A 24,449-nucleotide genomic window follows, 5' to 3' on the forward strand; every position below is an offset into this window, starting at 1 on the left:
TTATGTTTAACTGTTACTGAGTACCTGTCAGTCACAGCACAGGTCAACTATTAGAAACAGATCCATCTGACGGTCAATTACAAGTCAATAAAGTTATCAGCCTGAGTGACTCATTATACTTTGCACACGAAGTGATCTTATTTCAAACTGTTGTTCTGATTTATCTGACAGCATTTGACATCCTGTCTGTCCCTGCTGTGCGACTCTCGAGCCAGTGAGGCATTAAGGGGGGATTTGCCCATCTTACGGATGGAGGTGCTGGGGGGTGAGTGGGGCAGGTGGTGTTGTTGACGTGGCAGAGGGAGGCTGGAGGTCCACATCACTGCGGGAGCGGGACTGTTTGGCCCGAGAAGAGCCCCTGCGCCGAGACGAGTGCCGGTCCACACGAGCACTCTCGCTGCGTGTCACTTTTTTCCTGCTGATGGAGGGGAAGGTGGGAGAGGATGGGGGAGCAAGGAGGTAAGGGTGAGAAAAGATGGGGACAGAATAAAGAGGGAAGAGGTCCGTTGGAAAAGAACAAAGACAGTAGAAAGAACAGAGGTAAACAAAAGTGGATAGAAGAGAAAGAGCAGAAAGTAATGTAGAAGGAAAAGACAGTAGAAGGGGAAGTATAAGTTATATATAGACAGTGAAGACAGAAATGGGAGTTAATTATGAGGGGTAAGAGGATGATGGATGAGTCAGAAGAAGATTTACACAAACAAGAAAGATGTTCGAAAGGGAAATATCCAATCAAGAAAACATAGAGGAGAAAAATGAGTGACAAGTAAATATGCATGACATATGACATGCATATATTAGAAATGAAACTGAGTCGGTTTCATACATTGTAGATATAGCATCACTTGAATGCCAATCTACAATAGAAAGTAGCCATGCATTGCTTCTACATATGTGGCGTACCACACTGTACAAATATAATAGTTGTTTGGCTCAATAGTTCCTGGGTTCAGACAACTATGCACAACGTGCATACACATCAATTAAAAACAATACAGCTCATCCAAAACTGTTATGCTAATTTGAATTCCTTCAAAAGCAGATTCAAAATACTTATCCATGTTTGTGTAATGTATCAAACCAGTGTGTGCACATGAGGGTTTGTGTAAGTGTGATATGTGATCAGTATAAGGCCTGAGGCATGTCCATGACTCTGTCAAGGCGCTGACACCCACCTTGTCTTCAGTCTGTAAAAACATGGGATACCACACTGTTACACACTCGCCTTTATACAACTATTGGAAGCCACAGTAAGAACCATGACATGCAAGTGCACACACCAACACAATATTCTACACAATTCAAACCACTGTCGGAGCAGAATGCCAAAGCCCCTGGAACAACATGTAACCTCATACTGTGGAGACAAGCAGGACAAAGGACGGGCCCTGACCACGACACAAGCAGACACCTTGGAAAGCACAGAGAGGGAGCAGCTAAAATGAGCTAAAAACAAAAACACGAACGGAATGCCAGATAACAACACTGTCTAAAACTGGCTATAAAGTTGCTAACATTATTTTTTTTTTTAGAACTTTAGCCAAGACATTACCAAGCTTGTTTACTGCATAGAAAGCTGTGAAAAGCTCATAATCTCTGCTATGTAACAGCATTGCAAGAATCTCAGTCTAGAAGAAAACAACAGTGTACTGCCGACATGAACCTGAATCCAACAAAAAAAAAAACAAGAGCCAGAACTGTACGAGTGATTCCTATATGCAACAAATGAAGCAATTAAGCTTTGTTATGTACATAAGAGGCACAAAACAAGACAGACAAAGAAAAAGAGAGAGTGATGTTAAGAGGTGAGCACACCTGCCACACTGAGGAAGAAAAAGAAGGAAGGGTATGAGGGGGAGGGAAGGCAAAGGGCTGGAAGGAAAGACTCGATCCGGGTCCACCTGGTGAGGTTCTGTCTCAAAACTGCAGGCTCTGTTAGCTAGCGAGCAACGGGCAGCATGACAAAAGCTAGCACACAGCAGGGACAGACTGCTGAGGGAGTTTTACCAAGCTCCCTCAGCCTGAGCAACGACACATTTTGCTTCCCACTTTTCGCCTGGTCTTTTACGTCTCTCTTACAGTCTAATTATAATCTGACCATAGTCTCTAATACTGTAAATGCTTATACTCTATAGTAATCACTATACTGCAATTACATCCTCCTTCTCAAGATGATACTCTTTTTATTAACACCTCAGTCCTTCTCACCTGTCTTTATCTATAGTCTCCTCTGCGACGGTGTCACTAGGGGAGAGGGGTTCCACGGGGGGCAGCCCACCTCCCATCGAGATAGGGGACACATCACCCACGTCTGAAACAGCTGGAGGCTCTAAGCGAATGCTTGAGATACCTAGAAGATTAGAAAATCAAATTTAGCAGCAATACACAAGAATGTTTTGTAACCTTATACAACGGAAAACATTTATTTTTTTTTTTCTGCAAGATCAGAAATATTTGAGTGTTCCTAAAATCTATTTCACTCTTCCTGACAGGCAGAGACACAACATTCTTGAATGCAAGGACATTTCGGGCCGGGTTATAAGCAATAAAACAATAGTTACATTATAAAAGTCTTGTTAAAATAGTACCTTTTCTTACTCTATTAATTATTAACTTTAGACCCGTTTTAACATTTTCAATTTGAATTTTGTTTATAGGCCCGCACATACGCGAGTCTAGAGATCGCTTATTTGGACCACAACTTTGATCCAGTCTAAAATGTCAAAAATGTGATTCAGAGGATGAATCATACTAATTCTGTGATCCTTGCTCTCACTAAACATTCACATTTTAGTGTCTGAGGTTTATGTAATAAACTTTAATGATTTCGGACACAATCATTACGTATTTACCATATTTAGCAAATATTGGCAAGCTATCAAGCTAAACGAAGATGGTAAACATCAGAATGTTAGTAGTGTCACTGTGAATGTTAGCAGGATGACATTTGCAAATAGATGTGTGTAATGCCTCCAAGAACCACTAGTGTGACTGTAGACTTGTCTTGTTTATAAATGTGCAAGTAAGTCAGCAGGTGTACCATCATTGTGTGAAGACTCTGGGCAGCTGGTGGCGCTGATGTTGTTTCCAGCGGTGTCACTGATGTCTATCACCGGAGCAGAGGCAGAGTTTCCGCTTACCCCGACAGAAAGTTTGTCAGTCAAAGAGCCTCTGCCCGGAGTGAGGCCTTTACGATCCAGAGCCACTTTATCCTTTTCCCCTGATGTATTGGAAGAGCATGACAACTTTAACAGAGGTGAACTATAAGTAATGCACATACAGAAAAACATGCACCTCAGTTAAAAAAATAAAAAAAAATAAAAAATGACAGACTTTTTGAGACAGACAAGCAGACCAGATTGAGTAGGGTGCAATCAGGACCTCTACAGTAAATGACAGGATTAGTATGTTACAAGGGAACATTCATGATCCTTCAAGTGAGATGAATGAGTAAAGAGTGACATTTTCTGGTGATTACAAACAAGACACCGCAACGGATTCTTCAAACATCCACCTTGAAACACAAAATCAGCTATGTAACGCCCCTCCCACATCCTCTACCAGATTGATTTGTCACATGCAGGCATGCTTCAGTGTTGATTAGTAGATAAGTGACCATTCTACAGATAAAAGGGGTAGGGGGAAAAGGGGGACTCTGAACAACGAGTACCTTCATTATCCATTTTAGGTTTGCCCTCAGCTGTAACAGGAAAGAAGGGCAGGACAACAAGTTCTCATATCCATTCATGGACATCAATATGTAATCATTCTTTGAAATGCCAATAAAGTCATGAACAGCCAGATATAAACTACACAATGTGATAAGGGTCTCAAAAGCAGATACATACCACCCCCTGGAATCCAGCTGGAAATTGGAAACACCCCTCTGGGCTTGGTGGTCTTGGTGGATTCCTCCTTCTTATTCTGGGGAAATTACACAAACAGAGAGGAAAACAAAGTCAGATTTAACAAAGAGGAGGAATGAGGATAGCGTATTTATCGAGCGGTCTGCTATGCAATTGTTTCTTTAGTTTCCATAAAATGACAAAAATGTTGTCCTTCTATAAAGATTATTGTTATTTACCTTTACCAGTTGTCTCCTGAAGAAGCCTCCTCTGGACTTCTTACTGTCGACTCCCCTGGATTTAACACCTAGGTGCTTCATGTAGAAGGTCACTGCAGCAAATATAGATTGGCTGGTGGTGGAGGAGAAGTTTTGTTAGAGGTGTGTTAAATAATAATATTTAGTAGTGATTTTAAATACTTGCTAACATTCTTTTTCTTAAGAAGACTTTTCTTAATTTAAATAAATTAAAGTACCTAGTAATGCATAAGCATCTGTCTTTTTTGTAACAAATGATTCGGTCCTTTTCTTCCAGTCAAATTAACAAAATCCTCCTCCTCCTGAGGAGGTGGAGGCAAGCCTAGTGGCCCAAACTGGAAACATGGGCTTGCCTCCCTGTGGGCCCACCACCCACAGGAGGAGCATGAAGGGTCCAGTGCAATGTGGATCAGGCAGCAGACCAAGGCAGGGGCCTTGGCGGTCTGATCCTCAATTATGGAAGCTGGCTCTTGGGACATGGAACGTCACCTCTCTGGCGGGGATTGAGCCGGAGCTTGTGGAAGAGGTTGAGTGCTATCGTCTAGATATAGTTGGCCTCACCTCGACACATAGTGTCGGGTCTGGAACCCAAGTCCTTGAGAGGGGTTGGGGTTAGAGAGGAACGGCCTGCCTGATCTGAACCCGACTGGTATTCAGTTATTGAACTTCTGTGCGAGTCACAGTCTGTCCATAACTAACACCATGTTCAAACATAAGGTTGTTCATCGGTGCTCTTGGCGACCAGGCCTGAGTCCGGGGTGGGGCCCTGGCATTTAGGGTTGTAGTTCGATGATTGACTTTATAGTCGTAACATCTGACCTGCGACAGTATGTTCTGGACACTAGGGAAAGAGAGGAGCAGAGCTGTCAACTGATCACCACCTGGTGGTGAGTTGGATCAGATGGCAGGGGAGGACATCGCACAGACCTGGTAGGCCCAAACGAATAGTGAGGGTCTGCTGGGAACGCCTGGTGGAAGAACCTGTGAGGATGGTCTTCAACTCCCACCTCCGGCAGAGCTTCAACCATGTCCCGTGGGCGGTGGGGGACACTAAGTCCAAATGCGCCCTGTTCCACTCTGCCATTGAAGCCGGTGGTGGGCACCGGAGGTGAGGGAAGCTGCCAGGCTGAAGAAGGAGGCCTACAGGGCATGGTTGGTCTGTAGGTCTCTGGAAGCAGCTGACCGGTACCGGATGGATAGGCGGTCCACAGCTAGGGCAGTCACTAAGGCAAAAACTTGGATGTGGGAGGAGTTCGGTGAGGCCATGGAAGAAGACTACTGATTAGCTATAAGGGGTTCTGGCAAACCGTCCAGCGCCTCAGGGGAGGTAGGCGGCAACTCGCTCACACTGTTTTCGGTGGGGGCGGGGAGCTGTTGACGTCAACTGGGGATATGCAAGGTCTATGCCAGGGTGCTGGAAAGAGGGTCTGTTCAATGGCTGAACCTCAGATCGAGGAGGAACAATGCGGTTTTCATCCCGGACGTGGAACCATGGAGCAGCACTTTACCCTCGCTAGGGAGCTGGAGGGGAAATGGGAATTTGCCCAACTGGTTCACATGTGTTTAGCTCACACTAAAGGCTGCAAAAGTTTAATTATTATTATTTATTTTTTTTAAAAAGCAGTGTTTGCACAGTCACTAGTGTAAAAGAGAGAGAAAAGGAAAATGCAAATGAGAGAAAAGCATGAAAAAAAGAGAGACTGGTGCAGGGAAGAAGGAGGCGCAGTATTGAAACTGTCCAGAGGAGGAGCATTAAGGAGGAGCTGAAAAGAGTGGGAAGGAGAGAAAAAAATATGTCAAAGGAGGAGACAAAGGAGGAGTTGAGGAGATAAAAGAAAAGTTGGGAAAAGGAGGAGACTCTGGGGATGTGCACACAACAAAAGTGCTTGGGATTAAAAGTTTTACAGGAGATGCTGTGTGAATGCATCATAATGAATTGAACTGTGGAGGACCAACATTCTCGGGAGAAAAGCATACAGAACAGATGGTGTGCATGATGGGGTTTAATAATTTCTTCCAGTCAAATTAACAAAATGTTCATAAAAGGAACAGAGAATGATGAACTAAGTTATACGTTTGTGAAAGGGCGTTTTTTTTTTTTACTGAAATACACGTTTTAATTTGTCTTTGTTATAGCTGAGCCAGTATGTGTGGTTTTAGTTTGACCACACCCAGGCTGAGAAAAAGCATGCACAGATCTAATCTTCTACATGTGCACGAGCATGCCCTCAAAAAAGAGGACCACAAATATTTAAACTTCGTTAAAACAATGTAACTCACCATTTTTCCTCGTCTGAGACGATTGTGAGTCTGAAAGAAAAGAGATAGGTTTCAGTGATGTCACTACTACAGAGTGGAGAAAAGCACTCGTGGTGCAGCATCAAGCTCACCTCTTCCTTTTAAGTAGCATTTTTTCTTTCTTTCGCTCGACTGATTATTAACTCTGGTTTAGGCCGGTGGAATCTGAAATAACTAAGCTTTCCTTGATCCAACTCAAAACAGACGATAGTGTTTTTGTGCTCAGAGCTGAAGCTACTGATCATATTCTAAAATTTCCAAAAAGAAAGAAAAAATCAAAAATCAAACAAAAAAAATCAAAAATGCGAAAGATGCATGAAAAGCTGCACTTCTGCACACTCTAGCAATTAAAAAAAAAACACTTGAAGATCTACAATTAGGCCAAGCTATTGTCTCCAGACTGTCAAAAACTCTGTCCCAGTTTGTCTCTTCAGTTAAGTGTCTACAAAGAAATCCAAAGTCAGAAATGCTCCAGCACAACGGAAATGTCTATTTAACCATGTTTTTGTCTGATGCAACAAGCAGGCAAGACTGTGGAAATTGGATACTTATGTTTTGAGATGAACATAAAGGATGGGAGGGGTTTTCCCGGGATTTCCCTGCATAATCCAATCAAATGGTCTGGTTGTCTTGTTCGCATCAGCAGAGAGACCAATGAGAAACAGTTGGGGCGAGGTCAGTGTTGTGGTCAAGTGAGGAGGGGGACAAGAAGGGGTGACTGGGTGCAGGAGTGTGGGGGAACATTAATGGCGAGAGAAATAGAGAGATGATTGTCGGGAGGAATGAATGGAGTGAGGCTGAATGAATCGTTTGTGCAATGAAGATAGAGATCCAGCTGTGTGATAGTAACTGAGCGAGTCAAAAGCCGAATTATCATGTCTTTGATACGGGCACTCTGCAGGCTTTTTTTGTGTCTTCATTCACAGGATGAGTGCTTCTTGTGCACAGTGCATCATTTTATTCTCTCTCTCTCTCTCTCTCTCTCTCCTGACAAGATGAAGTAAGACAGCATTCTGCCCTCTCCCTGGCCTCCTCTCCCTCTCTGTCTGACTCGCTTCTTGCAGAGGATAATACATTGTAGCTGGCCACAGGGTCAAGGATAGATTAACTTTCCCCCAGATCTCTTGCTTTCTTTCTTTAACTGCGTACAGGGCAGGAGCTATCCCACATCGATAACCCTCTGGCCCTTACTCTCCCCTTCTCTTTTTCGTTGTTTTACCCCCTCCACCATCATGCCCTCCCCCCAGCTGGCAAAATGCCAAGGGAGAGCCTTCCTGCCAGCGTGGCACTGCTGACTCCATCTTTTCCTTTCTGCCTTCTCATTTCCTTCTTGCTTTGTTGTGTTCTCTTTCATTCACCAGATTCTCTGTTCCGGTGAGCTTCATTTTTTCCAGCTCAGTCTATCGTACATTGTCTTGAGTGCACAGTTGGTGTTGGACTGTGCAGTTTTAAAGAAAAGTGTGGCAACAACATAAGAGGAAACAGAGACATCTGCTTTTCCAACTTCACTGATGGATACTATGTGAATGCAAAGATAAAGTTCTTGACACCAATATGCCATATTGGTATCAGGGTATATACGGGCTAGAGTACCTCACAATGCTTTTATTAAATAGTTATTGTAATATGCAAATGATATATTTTGTACTCATAATTCAACAAGGAGCTTTGTCTTGAAGTTTGAAGATGTGCTCCACTTGCATGTCATTGTAAAAAAAAAAAGAATCTGACTTTCACTTTGTTTAGGCTGGATGCCCCCAAATCATTTCTAATGGGCGTAGCGCAACACTCACTGTTTCTCAGACATCTTTTCCAGCAGGTTCTCAGCTACAGACTTCTCCTTCATCTCCATTGGGACACGGTCGGTGGGGTAGTGATTCTCCACGTCGGCCAGTTCAGCCTCATTCGGGGTCATGCCCATCATCCTCTTTTGCCTGTGCAAGACAAAGGGGGACGGAGGTGTTAGGAAGGTTTGTCAAAAATAACATAGAAAGTAGTATATTTATAGAGAATGTAGATCTATGCGTTTTCCTAATGTATAAATGTGTGGCTGCTGATTACAGGACTGTGCATAAAAATGCATATTTTGTGGCTACTGCTAAACAGAAACGTTTAACTTCAGGAAACAACTAAAATCTACAACATGTTTGCAAATTTTTTTGTCTTCTCAGTGTGCCTCTAAATCACTAAAGCACTAAAGACTGAAAGAATTTGAGAAAAAGTGAGATCAAGATAGCTTTTTTTCCTGGTGTTTAAATGCTACTCACACTAAAATCCTTCCAGCAAAGACACAACATACTGCATTTGGCTTTAGCAGTGAGGCAGCCAAAGTAGGTCTTGAGTAATAGTTGCTGGTAGCAACTTAGCAAGCATGCTGGGTAATTATATTAGGTTAGGCCAGGTTATGCTGGTGTTGCCGTAGTCTTGTCTTGTCTAGATTCGTTGAGATTGTTTTTCAAACTGGAGTTTCTTACTGTGGTGATGGATTAAAGTCAATACACCTTTAAGGTAAAAATGCCTTTTAATGCTGGTAAATGATAGTTATGTGTCAAATATCAAAATTCAAATATGACTTTGTTTGGGAAAAATTGCTCATTAGATACACAAGGTTGCCTTGAAGGAAGCAAATCAATGTAAGAGAACGTTTTATTGTAGGTTTCACTGATGTTATTAAAGTTTTTACAAGATTTATTGACATCTCAAGTTCCCCTTAACCACAGTTGAAAGTAAAAAAAATTAAAAGTGAGTGTTCTGCTTGCATGAAACCTCGCAAACAAAGAGAAGAAGCATCTGAAATGCATAAAACAGCTGCTGTTGTTTTTAGGTTTATGTGCAGTATACAATACTATATTAATCAAACATTTCAAGCATATAGACCCTAAACACATGTCAGGGATGAATCTCAAAAGCCCAGTGTTCTGATCTCGCTATTTTTTGTTGATTTACAACATATTGTGATTTACAATGTGTGAAATAGCTGGATTAGCTCTGATGTAGACTCTCTTTGCTGGAGTTCAGAATCTGAGACTCTCACCTGAAATCTTCCAGCTGTTTGGCCACTTCAGGAACCTGTAATTTTTGAACGTCATGGGCAAAGCGCTTTTGCAGGTCTTCAGACAGCAGATCTGGACGGGTCCGGTCTTGGAAAAGGGGCAAATGTGGAGTGAGTGAGTGAGAAGGAACACACCAAGCAGGGTTGAGGTTTGTCAAATATGTCTAAGACTATGTAATGACTTTGAACACCGTCTAGAATAACTTACCCAATTCATAGGCTATATTAGGTGGTACTGACACTCTGAGAATCTGCAATGTGAAGCAAATGACAAAATCAGTACACAGAGAGAAATAATACATGTTGTTTATATAGTATACACAATGTTTTAATGTAAAGATTACTTTTATAGATCTATATGGATTGTTACTTTGTTTTCAGTGGATGCTAGACAAAACAATGTGATGCAGTATCTATATATCACCACCAGGGGGCACGTTAACACTGGAAATAAAAAATAACATGACAATAAGCAGATATTCCAAATGGGAGATTCATAGCTCTGTCACTGACTTGAAAGTAACCACATGGGCCAACTTTGCGTCAGTGGGTTTACAAATATGACGGGGCTTTAAAAAAAAAAAAAAAGAAAAAAAAAAGGGGGAGGCTAAGAAAAGATGATTCCTTCTAAAGGGCTTTCCCACGATCCTGACAGGAAGCCGTGGGGTTATACTGACAGACAGACAGACGGACAGACAGAGAGAGAGAGAAAGTGCAGCATGAAGCAGCTGACAGACATCTGTAGTGGATGAGCTTTGAGGAGGACATATAACAGAGAAGTGACAAAGGCCAGGTGTGTGCAGGGAGAAGTAAAAAAAAAAAAATCCGCTGCAAAGACAGATTATGTGAACACAATGTAGTTCTCTCTCATGAGTTCAACTTATAGAGGAGCAGGACATTAATTTCCTGTTGATACAAAACTACAAGAAGAATGTAGTATTTATATTGGAAAGCCTGCTTTGTCTTTAAAATGTCTGTCCAATACACCAACTAAATTTGTGAATATTTTAAAGCTAAACTTGTGACCATCAAGGAATTAATTTTGTTTTATTTATATATATATATATATATATATTTTAAGCACATTCACATCATGTTCTATATATACTGCCTTCAAATGAAGTCACTTCTACTCTGTTCATGAGAGAAAAAAAATATGTATGAATGGCCCACTCTTGTGGTTTTCACAACTTGTAAATGGAAATGTTTCGATAAGGCCAGAGTTCACCAGTGGTGACATGTTTGCTGACATCTTCAGAAATAACAGAAGTGAATGGTAATGGTGAATATACTGTAATTTAGTTGTACTGAGGTTTCTTTGTTGTTTTATTATATGTATGAGTACACTGAGTTCCCTGGTCATTAGCTTGCTAACGGTTAGCCTTGGTGACTTCTACACACCAACAGTTTCCTAGCAGCTGTCTTCTTTTGGTAGGTTACCTTTTGAATGCCAAGCATTTTGTGTACACAACTTTCCATGTCATAACCACAAAGTCATGAGATTCATTCATGCAATCAGTATAAAAGGACATATGGCATAGTGTGTAAGTGCTCAAATCAAGGTCAATACGATTCTGAGCTTGTAAAGAGATATTCATAGGTCATAGGTCCAAAGTATGTAAATCAACCTTTGTAAACTAAAATCTGCACGATAAATTCAGTGAATGTGTAGAAAAGATTTGCATTTGTAAAAGAACATAATAACATCTGCGTATGTAAAAAAAAAAAAAAAAAGTTAGCACATTTTTAAACTTTGTGTATAGACAAAGCATATTCAAGCGTAAAGACGGAGTCAATTTGTACTTGAAATTAAAGTGTCACAGTGATTGCGCTAAATCTTGTTTCCTGCTCTATATCTACACAAAGATGTTCACCCCACCAGTTAATCTTCAACAGAAGCTTTTCTTTACAAATACAAATCTTTTCTAGACATTCACATACTGGATGTGACAAATCTCACTCGCCGTAATTTGAACCAATATTAGTCTGTTACTTACTGCACCCTTGTCCAAGAAGGTGTTGTAGAACTCCACAAACTGTTTCTTTGTCTCTTTGGCACTGAGGTTTCTGAAGAGGTCAGCATGGAGGTAACACAGCTGAGAGAGGACAGACAGACAGGAGTAATGTATTGATGAGTTTAATATTGGCTCAGATTCAGTAATGCACTGCAATACCACTAAAAGACACAGAGTTACATGAACTGGCATTAGAAAATCTCAAAATTATGTGTAAGTCAAATTACTGGGACTACTTGACAGTGTTGCATCATCTCAGCCATTAACATGCACATAGTGTACCTAAAGCTCAATAATTCATTGAGCACATTCATAACTGTCCTCAATCTGGGTTGGTGGACACATACCAAACCAAAAGCCAAGCTGAGTTACTGTCTTTTTAAATCCTGCAGAATTATTAACATTTGTTTTTGTAAATATGCTGCACTACTGATCATTTGTGACAACCACAAGAAACAAGGGTGATGGAAGGGAGGGGGTCATGGCTGTGAAAGGTGTAACAGTACCTGGGTGGGTCACAGTGTCTGCATGCAGAATAAAAGGGGAAAGGACAGGCATGCTTTGTATCAGCACTGACACACATACAGTAGTCATAAACACACAGATGAGTTAAAGTGTCCAAATGCACTCTAAAAACACTAAATTACTGTGGCTAACTCATTTTGCACAGTACACTAAGCTTTATAATGTTTATCATATGATTGAGTAATATTTAACAGGTGCAATACTATTATTAAAAGTTAAAGTGACAAGTTGGCCGCAGGCAAAAGCTTTCTCTTTACACTTTTTGTTTAGAACCTGTTTGTCTGCTTATTTTTCTTACCCTAACAGACTCTGTAGACATGCTGCCATTTCCTCAGTTTTTGTGTTGCCATGTTGTGTTACAATAACCAGTACTGAGTTATACAGACCAAAAACTACAAAAATAGGACGCAGGATATAATAAAAAGGGAAATGCGTGATCGGTGTAACTGTAAGCACTGATTCTTATTGTTACCTATGATTATACCTTTTTTTTTAATGAATTGATAATAAAAATTAAAGAAATAAAACTATTTTCCATGTTATGTGAGGATGAAAAAGCATATATTGGTATTTATGATTCATAATCAGTTTTAGAGAAAAAAAACTGGCACTGACTCATTTCTTGAAAGTTGCCTAGAAACAAGACCTACCATAAACATCACGTAGGTTAGGTGGTGTTTCAGCAGTCTTATAAAAATAAACACCCTGTAACCCTGTATCTACACAGGCTGAGAAGTGAGTGCATCCTGGAAGCCTGAAAGCACTTAAACTTAAACTACTCCCACGGGGTAAAGTGCAAGTAACATGCAAGACAGTACATGGTATGTAAAACCAGCTGTATTGATCTGCTCCATCAGATCGATATGAGACTCAAAAATGGGTTTGAAACACATCATCTGCTGACAGGATATTGCATTATGGGAGTACTCACCAAGGGAGCGGGATCAAACTGTAGAATGACATGTTGCATGAAGACCAGCAGGTGAGTCGGCCGCTCCTTCAACCCCTCTATGTGGTTGAAGTGCGTGCACTGGTCTTCCGTAACCTGAAAGAGAAGAGACAAGACAATTACGAAGGGCAAAAAAATGAAAGGCGATAATTAATTCAGCCAACACGTGCTGCTCTTCCCTTCACTCACATCAGTCAGATCATTCTCAAAGTCCTCATCCTCAGCCCCGATGATGCTCATGGCTGGGTTAGAGCCCTGAGCTCCAAACACACCCTGCTAAGGAGAGAAGGAGACAGAGAGAGGAAGAAAACAAGACAATTAACAACCATTATGTGCTACACTTTGAACTGGTAGGCTATCACTTTGCCGTCTTGAGCCCCCGCTGAGCAGAGCCAGACATAAAGCCAGATTAGAGTTTGGACACAGTGAACTTTCCCAGTGTAAAATAACATCAAGAACAGAGAGGGGGGAAATGTCCCAGCTTCCAATCCAGCCTCCTGGCAAGAAGCCTGATGTGTCATAATGCTCACGGTCCTTGAATTAGAAACACACTTCTAGTTTAAGATGCATTCAGTCCCATTCATTTAAACCGAGCAAAGAGGCAAAGAAATATAGGGCACAGTTTTATACATTAAAATTTACTTTTACAAAATGAAACTGGGATAAGGACGCTGATAAAGAATGATAATGAGCTAATGATAAAAGCAAAGGTTAAATGCTTTTGGGAAATAGTTTTGATCACTTCTTTAAGATGGTTTGTTTTGTGAAAAGCCTCTTTCCCTAGGTCACACTAAAACATGCAGGAACTTGGAACACATGAGTGCTAGTTTCAGTGAAACAGAGGGTTCTCTCTAGATACTATGATGTAAACCCTCCTGGTCTAAAAACATAATGAAACTAATCTGAAATTAAAGGTTTGTGCCAAGCTTTGCTTTTGAAATCCTTGAATGGGAAAAAAATGCATCAGAACCGGCGACCAATTTTCCCCCACCCTTTACACCCCACACCATTTCCTCTTTCCCAAAACACACAAACAACACATAGCCCTTGTATTCAGACCTCTGAAGGCCGCAGACCCAGAGCCGCCACCAGGGAACACCCAAATACACACACACACACACACATCTGAAATCTACTCTGTACACAGCTAGGTGAATGCAGAGGGCAATGTGAAGTACAAGGTAAAGTAAGAGAGAACAAAAATGTATGGGAAACTGTTAGTATGGGTTTTTTTTGTTTTTTGTTTTTTGAAGAGTTCATCAACTGGCTGGTTATCGGAAAGACATGAATTCTGTTTTTGACTGTACCTGAAGGTCATTATTCAGAAAAGCGTTGGACAAACATAGATAAAAAGCTTCATGTAACTTCTGGTCATATGTAGTTGAGACTAGAGAGCAGCAGAGAGTGAGAAAAAAATCTGTACTTATTTAATTTAGATCACTTCTTGTTTCACACAATTTCGAATGATTTCATTTAATTAATCTCCCTTTCAAAGTATCCGTTTTATTCTAGTCATTTTCACAGCCATCCTACACCCTTTCTAACACCCTATTGTTTTTGTTTTGGCTTTATTTTCATTGTGCACTTATGGTTCTTGCTTTTGTGTTGTAAAACCCTTTATAAAGACACTTGGATTAGTGAAGTTCTCCATAAAAAAGGTTTATTCCTTTTATTTGATTATGCTGGAACCATAAAAGGCTGCAGCTGTCTGGCGTTGCCAATTCATACTGTGTTAATTGTACCTTCAGTTTTCTGGTTGAATGAGGCCAACGTGGACACCTTTCTAGTTAAACTTAATTTGTTACGCATTGAATGCATTTCTAAGGTAATTATATGTTATTATAGGTATAAAAAGTAGTTATCAGTTAAATATTTGTAATAAAACATGTTTTGTACATTCTGAATGAAACTTTTGTGCACACAAAATGTCTAATTTACTGGACTTCAGATTGGTCTGCTGACAACCAACCAGAGGCCCCCTACCTTTTGTCAAGTCCCGACTGTTGCTATAGCTAAAAAATAAAATCGGAAGAACTCTTAAACCTTTAATAATACAGCCTAGATGTAAGATGGAGATGAGATGAGGTAATATTATCAACCGTGCTAATTTTGTCAGACAGGAAAAATTATCCATCTTTTAGTTTTTTATATATTGTCATTTCCTGGACACAAACTTGTTGACTGAAGGATCATATCAAGTTTCAAGACTAGCTAACCTCTACAGTTTTCGACATTTTTCTGTGGGAATGACCCTGCATTAGTATAATTTGTCTTCTCTAGCAACAGTAACATAGGAAGTTAGTACTTGCGAACCTCTGGCTTGTGGTCAGAAGACCAATAAAGGGTCACTTATACGATTATAACGTGTTACAAATAAGGAACTGATATTTAGCAGTTAGTGTTTATAAGGAAATACGACTGTGCACACAGACAAAATTTGTTTCATAAATACAGTGTATGCAAGGGGGTGGGGGGTCAAGGTGAAGGGCAGAGGGGAAACAGAGCCGGTGGGATGTCAGACAGAGAGAGAGAGAGGGAGAGAGAAACTAGGAGACGGACCGAGAGTGAGAGAATGTGTTCATTCATGACTATGTCCAGTGGGCTGCTGGTTGAGAAAGGCCAGTGTCGAAGCAACATGCGTAGGAGGGGTTAGCTAAACAGAGAGATACAGCCCCGTCAGGGCCACAAACACACATCTGCACAGACATATACACCTCAGTGAAACCACACACAAACCTTCACTTTCCCCACACATACGCACACCCCATCACCAACACATCACAAAGGCAATGACAAAGTTATGTCACCATGACAACGAGCGCTATAACTGACTTCTGCTGCTAAAGCAGATCTAGTCATTTCCTGGTGGAGATATAAAGTGCTGTGAAAACACCAACCATGTTCTCACGTTTTAATGAGCAAAACTGTTACATGAGAAAAAAAAAAATAAATCATGTCCAAAGTCTGTCCTTTGTATTCACTTGTAGATACTAATGTTCATGCAGAAAGATTATTTAACCTTTTTCTGACTCAGTGGTAGCACCTACTTCGTAAAGCCTATTTTATCCGCAAACTCATATCTGGTCAAATGTGACCGTTCAGATTAGAACATTTACGACCTTTATACTTGAACCGTATTCCTATTTTCTCCAAATAATTGGAGAAAAAAAAAAAAGATTTATTAAGTATTCAGTTTATTCTTTCGCTGACTGCTAGATTGGGTCCAGAGTGATTGTGTATCAAAGGAACTGTCAGTGAATTAATGCGACAATTGATCTGCAGATTATTTTTATTACTTGTTTGACGTATAAAACGTGTGCATACTGTATTATTTTCCAATATCCTGTACACAGGATGGTGTCATTAAATGTCTTATTTTGTCTGACCGGTGGTTCAAATATTTAATTTACAGTAATAAAGATGGAAAAAAGCAACATTTGTACACATTTTAAGCTAGAATAATGAATTAATAATTAATTAATTCAACCTTTTTTGTTGAATTAAATTGATGACGATTAAATTACTTTTAATCATCCAGTATTCAATCAATTATTGAGGGTAGTTCTCAAAGTGAGTACACGGACAGTGAACAATTTCTGCTTTCTTCTCAGTTAACCATTACACTTGAGCTAAAATGCAGAGACAGAACAGGGTTTTAAAACCTTGAAAGCTGACTACTCAGTATTACATTCTCCCCATTACAGGAGATGCTGAAGGCGCTCCTTTGTTATTGTTATGTCTTCGGAGTAACAGTAATACACACTTATATTCTGAGAGATCAATTGGAGCAGACAGGGGGAAGTTAATTGCGGCTACTCGGAGGGAAGTAGGGAAGGTCAATCCCACTCTGGATTTAAAGAGAGCAAGACTGCAGAGGGGCAGGAGAGGGAGCCCCTCTGACCAAAAAGGAGCCAAGTGGTGCATTCCAGCATATGGCACAGTTCAGGCAACAGATGGAGACGGTCTGAGCTTCAGCAGTAACCAGCCCATCTTCCCTTTACGTCCATCAGTACTTGATCGCTGGCACAAACTCCACAGGGTCTTTCATGGCTTATACAACCATGTCTGAGGGGGGGAAGAGGTGACAGGGAGCATACAGTATTTGAACGAGCGGCCCAGAAGTGCAGAGATCAGCCCCCGTGCTCCTGAGAGTCGGCAGCTGCCCCCCACCCCACACTCCCATCACATTCCAGTACTAACTAAGTGTCAGGTGGCATCAATCTAATGATAGCCATCAAGCGTACGTGCCTTTGTGTGTGTGTGTGAGTTAAGACTGAGCACGTATGTGGGAGGGGGGCCATTCCTATGTGATTGTAGGGAGCTGCCAGTGTAGTTGTGTGTGTGTGTGTGTTCTACGACAACTGGTCTTTACAAGAGCATTCCTCTCCATTGCTGACCAGGACAATGAATGATATTTGACGCAAGCGATAACTAAAAAAAACAGCATCATTTAAACAAAATAGTGGTACTGTTTAGCATTTCCTATCTCCACCAGGTAACCCTGCAGCACAATAAGCACACTGTTACAACAGCTCTCATGCAAACCCAGAATCTATTGCCCAAGCATTAAAACAATAAGTTATTTTAGTGAATTCCCTCCGACCAAGACAAGAGGAGGCGTCAAACCGTGACCTCACCCCAAAGTGGTCATCATCAGCGGCCATACCACTACCGGAGGGGCCCGCACCTGTCAATCAAGCTCCTGCAATCATATGACAGTGACTGTGAGAGGGGAGTGTCGTATGTTAAATAGAGCTGGACCAGGACCACCTCAAACAGCCATGTGTAATAAGTAGACGTGATCTGGTTACATGATTTTTTTTTTTTTTTAGAACGAACCAAAAGTTCATTATAAACAATCATTCAGTTTTTTGGTGCACACAAGGACTCGCTGAAGGTGTCATACATATCCCCAACTGTGGTAAAAAGAAGTGTCTGTGACAGGCACTATAGACAATATCGGTAAACCTCTAGTAATAGGTCTGCGCACACTAAGATCAAAAAGTAAACTACAGGTGATGTGTCAAGCTATATTAGAACTCCTCTCTTTTGCTCCTGACACTTGATCACATGGTCCAAGGTGCACCACTGGAACAAGCAGAGAATAGGTAACAAGAGTCCAGCTTATAATATATAGATAACAGATTTGTGATTCATAGACACAAAATTCATGTTGTAGAAAAGCCAGTGCGCTATACAATTACACTGATCAGCCACAACATTAAAACCACTGACGGAAGAAGTAAATAACATTGACCGTCTTGTGACAATTCATGTTCTGTTCTGCTGGGAAACCTTTGGACCTGGCATTCATGTGGATGTTACTTAGACATGTACCACCCACCTAGACCAGACCAGGCACCCCCACCCCAGCAGGATGCAGCCTGACACAGGCACATACACAAAAACAGTTTAGGAACAACTCAAAAAACATGGGAAAAAAATAAAAATAAAAACAGCACAAGGTGTTGACCGGGCCTCCAAATTCACTAGATCCCAAACTGATCAAGTATCTGTGGGATGCACTGGAACAAGCCCAATCCACAAAGGCACAGAGGCACAAGGGAGACCTACACAATATTAGGCAGGAGGTTTTATTGTTGTGGCTGTATTTTTTAAAGACTTTTAAAGACTTATAGCTACTTCTACTTGTTCTTGCTCAGTAAAAAAGGCAGAAACTATGAATATGCTCATAGCTTCAAATGTTTCTCTATAGGACTTTTTTCTATCACACTTGTGTAAGCTGCATTGCGACTGACTGGCTTCTAAATGAGTTATTATGTCACAAAACTCTGGTTAAAGCCATGTGTTTAAGTCATATTTAATGTGAACACATAGTAACTTTCCCTCTACAGCAGATGGCAAAAGAAGGGGGGAAGGTGAACACAGGGTGCTAACGTTAAACTCTGCACATGCATCATTGTGAGTGTCAAACATACCCGAGAACCAACAATAAAGAGATTCATTTTTGAGTCAAGGGGGAAAATTGAGTTTCTCCTGAGCAGTTAAAATGTTCACCTCGCTGTGGTGTATCCCCATACAATAACTGTGGTTATAAATGCAACAGAGCGTACTTGTGACCACACCCAACCACACATTCGTCAGTGGTTCTGTAGAGGTTAAACACGCTTCAAGTGTTCCAACAAAGAGGCAGTGAAACTCAGATTTTCAACCTGGTGTTTTAAAAGAACTCGTACTTTTTTCATTTGTTATACTGTTTGGTATACTGCCTGTCCACTAGTTGTTGGCATAAAAGCATCAGCGCCTCACGTGCATGCAATTTTGACTCAATAAAATCTATTCTAACCCCCTTGCTAATGTAAAAAAAATATATATATCACCCTCTGGGGTATAATTTATTCCCCCCCCCCACAATCCTCAGGTCCCTTCAGGGGCCGTGACCCACAGGTTGAGAATCATTATAAGTTACTATCTAAAAAGGGACCAGGTGTAGAATTTAAACATATGTGATGTTGACATACCCATGTTTTTTTGTTGTTTTTTTTTTAAAAAAGTGGACTGCTTCTACGTATTCTAGCGAGACTGATTGGTTACAACAAAACTGACAGGTTCCGTCAACAGTGAGAGTTGTGTTCATTCATAATATTCATTCTTATTATGGATTTCTGTATGAATTTCTGAATTTTCTGTATGGACATCTGAAAACTGATTACATTATTCTGTACAGCTTCTGTGTAGCGGCGAGGTGTAAAATTGTAATTGCCACACAGGTCTTTGAGCCAGCGCTTTAGTATAAATTTATTTTGCTGTTGATTATTTGTCAGAAGATGAATAAAAACAAAAAGAGCAAGCAAAAAATAAGAATAAGGAGTCTGCTGATGAAAGAACATTCAGCATATATCCTGTACTGAACGCACTAAAATTAGAGGTTCACTCAATTACAATTACCATGTGCAGCTGGCTACTGAATCCATTGTACAAGCATAGGTCACTGTTCCCTTCATATACTCAGTCACAATAGGCTGTGTCCTGTCCTCTATATGCTATGAGGGCAGTGTCCAAAAATAGCCCAGCAGCTAATGGCTATAGCTTGTTGTGTTTGTACTGCTGTTTATCTGGCTCGCTCATCAAGCCACAGGCTCATTAGCAGAGACTCTGGGATTCCTCCCAGCAGTACTGCTCCTCCAGCTGCTCCTTGAGCAAAGGCAAGTAGGGAAAAAAAAAAATACTGGGGAAGGTGGCAAAGTGGGAAGCATACAGACAGGAAGTGGGTGTAATTTCCCCAGGAAGCGATCAGAACCATTTCCTGCCTGACCTATCAGATGAGAAGAAAGACAGAAAACGAGAAGAAGGAGGTGAAAGAGAGTGAGAAATTTTGAAAAACACTGAAGCCCACTAGCGTTTCCGTACAAAAAATGCAAGACAAAACTGTATGAAATAAACCTTCTGCACCACACAACACCCAGTTCACATGGGGACCAGATACGGAAGTTACCACAGATCATGAGCAAAACCCAGTGACAATCAAATGAGGAACAGGCCACATGAGAGAAAAGTGTGAACAAGAGAAGATGGCCTAGAGTACAGACTTTAGGTGCACTTTTGAAATAATATCAATATATTAAAAAATATCACAGGGATGGATGGGCAGGTAAGGGAGATTCTGTTGAACAAGAACAGCTCAAAGCTGGTTTAAAAAAAATAAAAATATATATATATATATATATATATATATGAACGCAAACTCTTTATTACATGTGAACTATGAACTTGAACTAGTTCACTTTTATCTCTGTCAACGGAACTTTGAACTAGTTCTTGTTTAGTGTGAACTTGCACAACACTGATTGCGAGTATCAAATACTGGTAAACCAAACTGACTGCAGGCCCTGTCTAATAAAAACCCATAGGTGAAACTGACAAAACAAAAGCAAGGGACCGAGTGAAAAGGGAGGAGGTGGAGGAGGAGGAGGAGGAGGAGGAGGAGGAGAGTGAGCGTGGAGACGAAATTAAAAAGTGGGTATACACTGCCACAGGAAAAGAAGAACAAGGTAGCAACAGTGGAAAGAAATAACAGGCAATGGAAACATACATGTGAGACACTCTGGAAAGTCTAGCAATCACACGAGTATTAAGAAAGTGTGTCGGACCCTCACTTGAAATCTTACAAATTGTACATCTGCTTCTAAAATACAGCAAGGCTTAAACAAGGCACACATATTGACTGCATTCATCCAACCTTGACCAAATGGTTGTGGCTGCAGCTGGCAGATCTGACAGTGAGCTTGCACCTCAGTGCAAACAGAGCCAAAGGCATCTCTGACTGTACAACACGTGTGATGTGTACGTCTTTATATTTAACATGCAGCAGACAATCTCAAAGAAATGATAATATATAACTGAAAGTTATGCCACCACAATGTGAGTGCGTGTTAACAAGGTTTATCTATGTGTTTCAACAATACGACAGATGATCAGAAATAAAGAATGAAGAAATCAAAGATGTTATTCGCCACATACACAAACTCAATGTAGTAAAATGTCCGGTGGCATAATCTTTAGATACACACACACACCAAACCAACATCAAAGTACTACCAGCAATGGTGGCCAACTGTGGTGTCACTTTATGTTTCCTGTGTCCCGTCCAAAAGATCCAACTTCACACATGACTTCACAAGGACTACAGCCAATAGCCAGCTACTACTTAGTGTACGTTCTGGACATGCTTGAAAGGACATAAGCGTTCGTACCGGCAAGTGGCAGAATTCCGATTTTGTCATCCAGAGGGGGAAAACGGAGGAGCTACCATTAGCTAAGGAGCTAGGAACAGCTACAAACCATCGTTCAGAGCTGACCCCTCCTGAATCACGCCAATCACTTGCTCTGCAGTTTATTCAATCTCGATCATCATACTGCTGTGAAAATAGTCCCGTACTGGAACGGCCCACTGATGCAGCTTATACTGATGGTGTGAGAAACACTACCAAAAGCCAGGGCTACAGACGCTCACCGACGGCCCGACACCAGCAAACACCTTGGTGTGTCACGGCCCTTATACACAGGCCTAAAGACTGCTTTATAATTATAAAAATAATTCATAAAATAATGATTAGCTTTGGAATAAGGGTAGAAATAAGAATACATAAATATTATGGACTACCAATTCCAAAATAAAATCTATAAATATAGTGTTTGTAATATAATAATTGAAATGTTTGCATTTTGGCCTAGTGTGTCAGTGAGCTTTGAAATTTGCATCAAAGCATAAAATGTATGTAATGTAAGTCTGCGAGGCAAATTGCACTAAATTCAACTTTATTCAATAAATATTCTGAAAACTGATTCATTCTAATGGTTGGAGTTACAAGTATTTTGTGAAATAAGTCAAGTTAGGTCACAGGCAGATAAACACTTTCTGCACTGAAGACTTTATAAAGTCTGAGAAAACAACTGCTGTGATGTCGTCAGTGTTATCTTGGACTGAGGCCAAATTGTGGGCATTTACCAGACATGCTTCTTATCAAAGCCACGATGGAGGTGCATTATGGGAAGTGTGCTGTAGGACGACACTTAACCCTAACCCTAACCAATATTAGTGACAGAAAGTCAGGACATCTCAACCTCATCTGCTGCTTCAACATTCCTCAAACCCTTTATGAAAGCACGAACCGCGCAAAGCGTCTTACATTATGCTTTCAGACGACACAAGCAGCTTAAATTATTCCGCAAACACAGACTTGATTACAAATAAGCCTCTTATCAATCCAAGATAAGACTTTCCAAGATAAAAAAAAGGATTAATGTGACCAAATGTCTGAATGTTAGTTCCATGAGATAAAAGGCCATCAGAACAGCAGTCTGAACATTTCAAGGGGTGAAGTTATCCCAGAAATCTTGTCACTGCACTGACAGTAAGCAAACAACATGCAGAGAAGGTGCGTTGTGACAAACTCAAGATAACGTTGCACAACAGAGTGCAGATACACGGGAAGTCACATCAGTGCATGCGTGAAAGAAGAAGTGGCTCATCTGTGCTGAAAGTGTAAGCACATGCAAGTCAGACGTATATCCTCCTCTTCTTCATTACCACATCCTTTGTCTTCTGACATCCATTTTTTCATTTCTCTCAGCGTTTTTTCCTTTTTCTCTCGTAACCTCCCTCCTTCATCTCCTCCACCTTCAGTGTAAAATAAAGCTGCCCCTTGTACATTCGCTCTAAGACAGCTGGTGCATTCATAGCACGCAGACAAGGGCCAATTATGTAATTTAACAACCATTACGTAGTGGCTAAAATAAGATTACAGCCAATAGCTGCAGAAAAACACAGGCAGGGCTTTTTTTTTTCATGGCTTCACTGGAGCCTACCTTACAAGTTGTTCCATTATTTCTGCTCCAACAGGATTCAGAAGTGGACATTGTTGTTTTACTGCAATGACCTTTTGGGGTTTTTTTTGTTTTTTTCTTCACTGGACACAACCGCTGCGGCATCATATAATTTCAAGCGCCTAGACTCTCTGTAATGATGCTGGATATCACCATCCCCCCAAAAGTTCTCAGAGAAAGACTTTTGCGCGTCTGCTAACATTTTGAAGATGTTAAAAAAAGGTATCCTATACAGCAATCTCTCCTTAGAGCTAACATAGACTTCACTCTCCTAGCCCAATGAGCAACCCCAACCAAACCCACCCCCACACTTTCTCTCTCCTTATCCCCACATAGAGGTCACTGGCTTCATGGAAACAGTTGATAGGCTGGGGCAAATTGACTGGCATGGATCGGCAGTTCAGAGTGAACCTCCAGCTTGGCCTAACTGCTTCCATGTGTGTGTGTGTATGTGAGCGAGAGAGAGAGAGAGAGAGAGAGCGAGAGAGAGAGAGAGAGAGTGTGTATGTGGAGTAGTAATTGCTAAGACCAAACATGTTTAGCATATTTGGACAAAAACCTGTTGTTATGTCTATCGGAGTGTCCAATGTTCATTTGCAGCCGATTTTAAAAAGATACCAAGCACAACTGAAATGCCACGGCTCACACTGGATATTTCTGGGAGGAATTTATCCTGTGCAGAATCAAGACTTCCGAGGCTAACACTGCCAAAAATGCCTCTGTGCTTGCACACAGGCACACCTTGGTTCACGCTGCTGCTCAGCTCATGCCAGTGGTGTGCAATCCAGACATGCCACATTCTTCATGAAACAACTCCATCCTTATCCTCACCTGCTCTATTGAGCAGTATATAACCGCAAATTCAAATCAATATTCAAAACCAGTATTCAAAATTCCAGTTCAATTAGCTTACACTCAAAGTAAGGCAAACAATGAGAGCGATACGTTCCATATCTGGAGGAATCTATAGCCAAAAGCATTCAATTTTATTTTATCTGAAATCACACCTTTAATACGCTGTGATGGACAGTTTAAAAAAAAGGGGTCAAAGTTGATGCAGGAGAACCAGAGACATTGATGCATTCTTCTTTCTTGTTAGAACTGAGCATCTACACCAGCCATGATGCAACTTGAACAAAATAAGCTGTGACAATATGTTAA

The 24,449-nt window shown here is 40.9% G+C and overlaps 1 protein-coding gene across 10 annotated transcripts in view; it reads right to left on the reverse strand.

The window, feature by feature from the left end:
• Positions 1 to 24,449, reverse strand: part of arhgef1 (Rho guanine nucleotide exchange factor (GEF) 1) — a 39,643-nt gene that overhangs the window by 10,690 nt on the left and 4,504 nt on the right. For 2 of the 10 annotated variants that reach the window (XM_084557432.1, XM_084557428.1), the window contains exons 2-16: positions 17,579 to 17,643; positions 13,131 to 13,217; positions 12,924 to 13,037; positions 11,450 to 11,548; positions 9,661 to 9,703; positions 9,435 to 9,540; positions 8,194 to 8,334; positions 6,383 to 6,412; positions 4,085 to 4,196; positions 3,849 to 3,924; positions 3,671 to 3,700; positions 3,041 to 3,220; positions 2,209 to 2,350; positions 1,176 to 1,187; positions 248 to 418 (exon numbers count right to left, since the gene is read on the reverse strand). In XM_084557432.1, coding sequence (XP_084413558.1) covers positions 248 to 418; positions 1,176 to 1,187; positions 2,209 to 2,350; positions 3,041 to 3,220; positions 3,671 to 3,700; positions 3,849 to 3,924; positions 4,085 to 4,196; positions 6,383 to 6,412; positions 8,194 to 8,334; positions 9,435 to 9,540; positions 9,661 to 9,703; positions 11,450 to 11,548; positions 12,924 to 13,037; positions 13,131 to 13,217; positions 17,579 to 17,605 — 1,370 coding nt within the window. In that variant the 5' untranslated portion in view covers positions 17,606 to 17,643. Of the gene's footprint in view, positions 1 to 247; positions 419 to 1,175; positions 1,188 to 2,208; positions 2,351 to 3,040; positions 3,221 to 3,670; positions 3,701 to 3,848; positions 3,925 to 4,084; positions 4,197 to 6,382; positions 6,413 to 6,492; positions 6,839 to 8,193; positions 8,335 to 9,434; positions 9,541 to 9,660; positions 9,704 to 11,449; positions 11,549 to 12,923; positions 13,038 to 13,130; positions 13,218 to 17,578; positions 17,644 to 24,449 lie in introns of those variants that run through there. The other 8 variants (XM_084557437.1, XM_084557436.1, XM_084557430.1 and 5 more) reach the window with 7 other exon arrangements.

This window comes from Chelon labrosus (genome assembly GCF_963514085.1).
Source record: "Chelon labrosus genome assembly, chromosome: 12".
NCBI classification, from domain to species: Eukaryota; Metazoa; Chordata; class Actinopteri; order Mugiliformes; family Mugilidae; genus Chelon; species Chelon labrosus.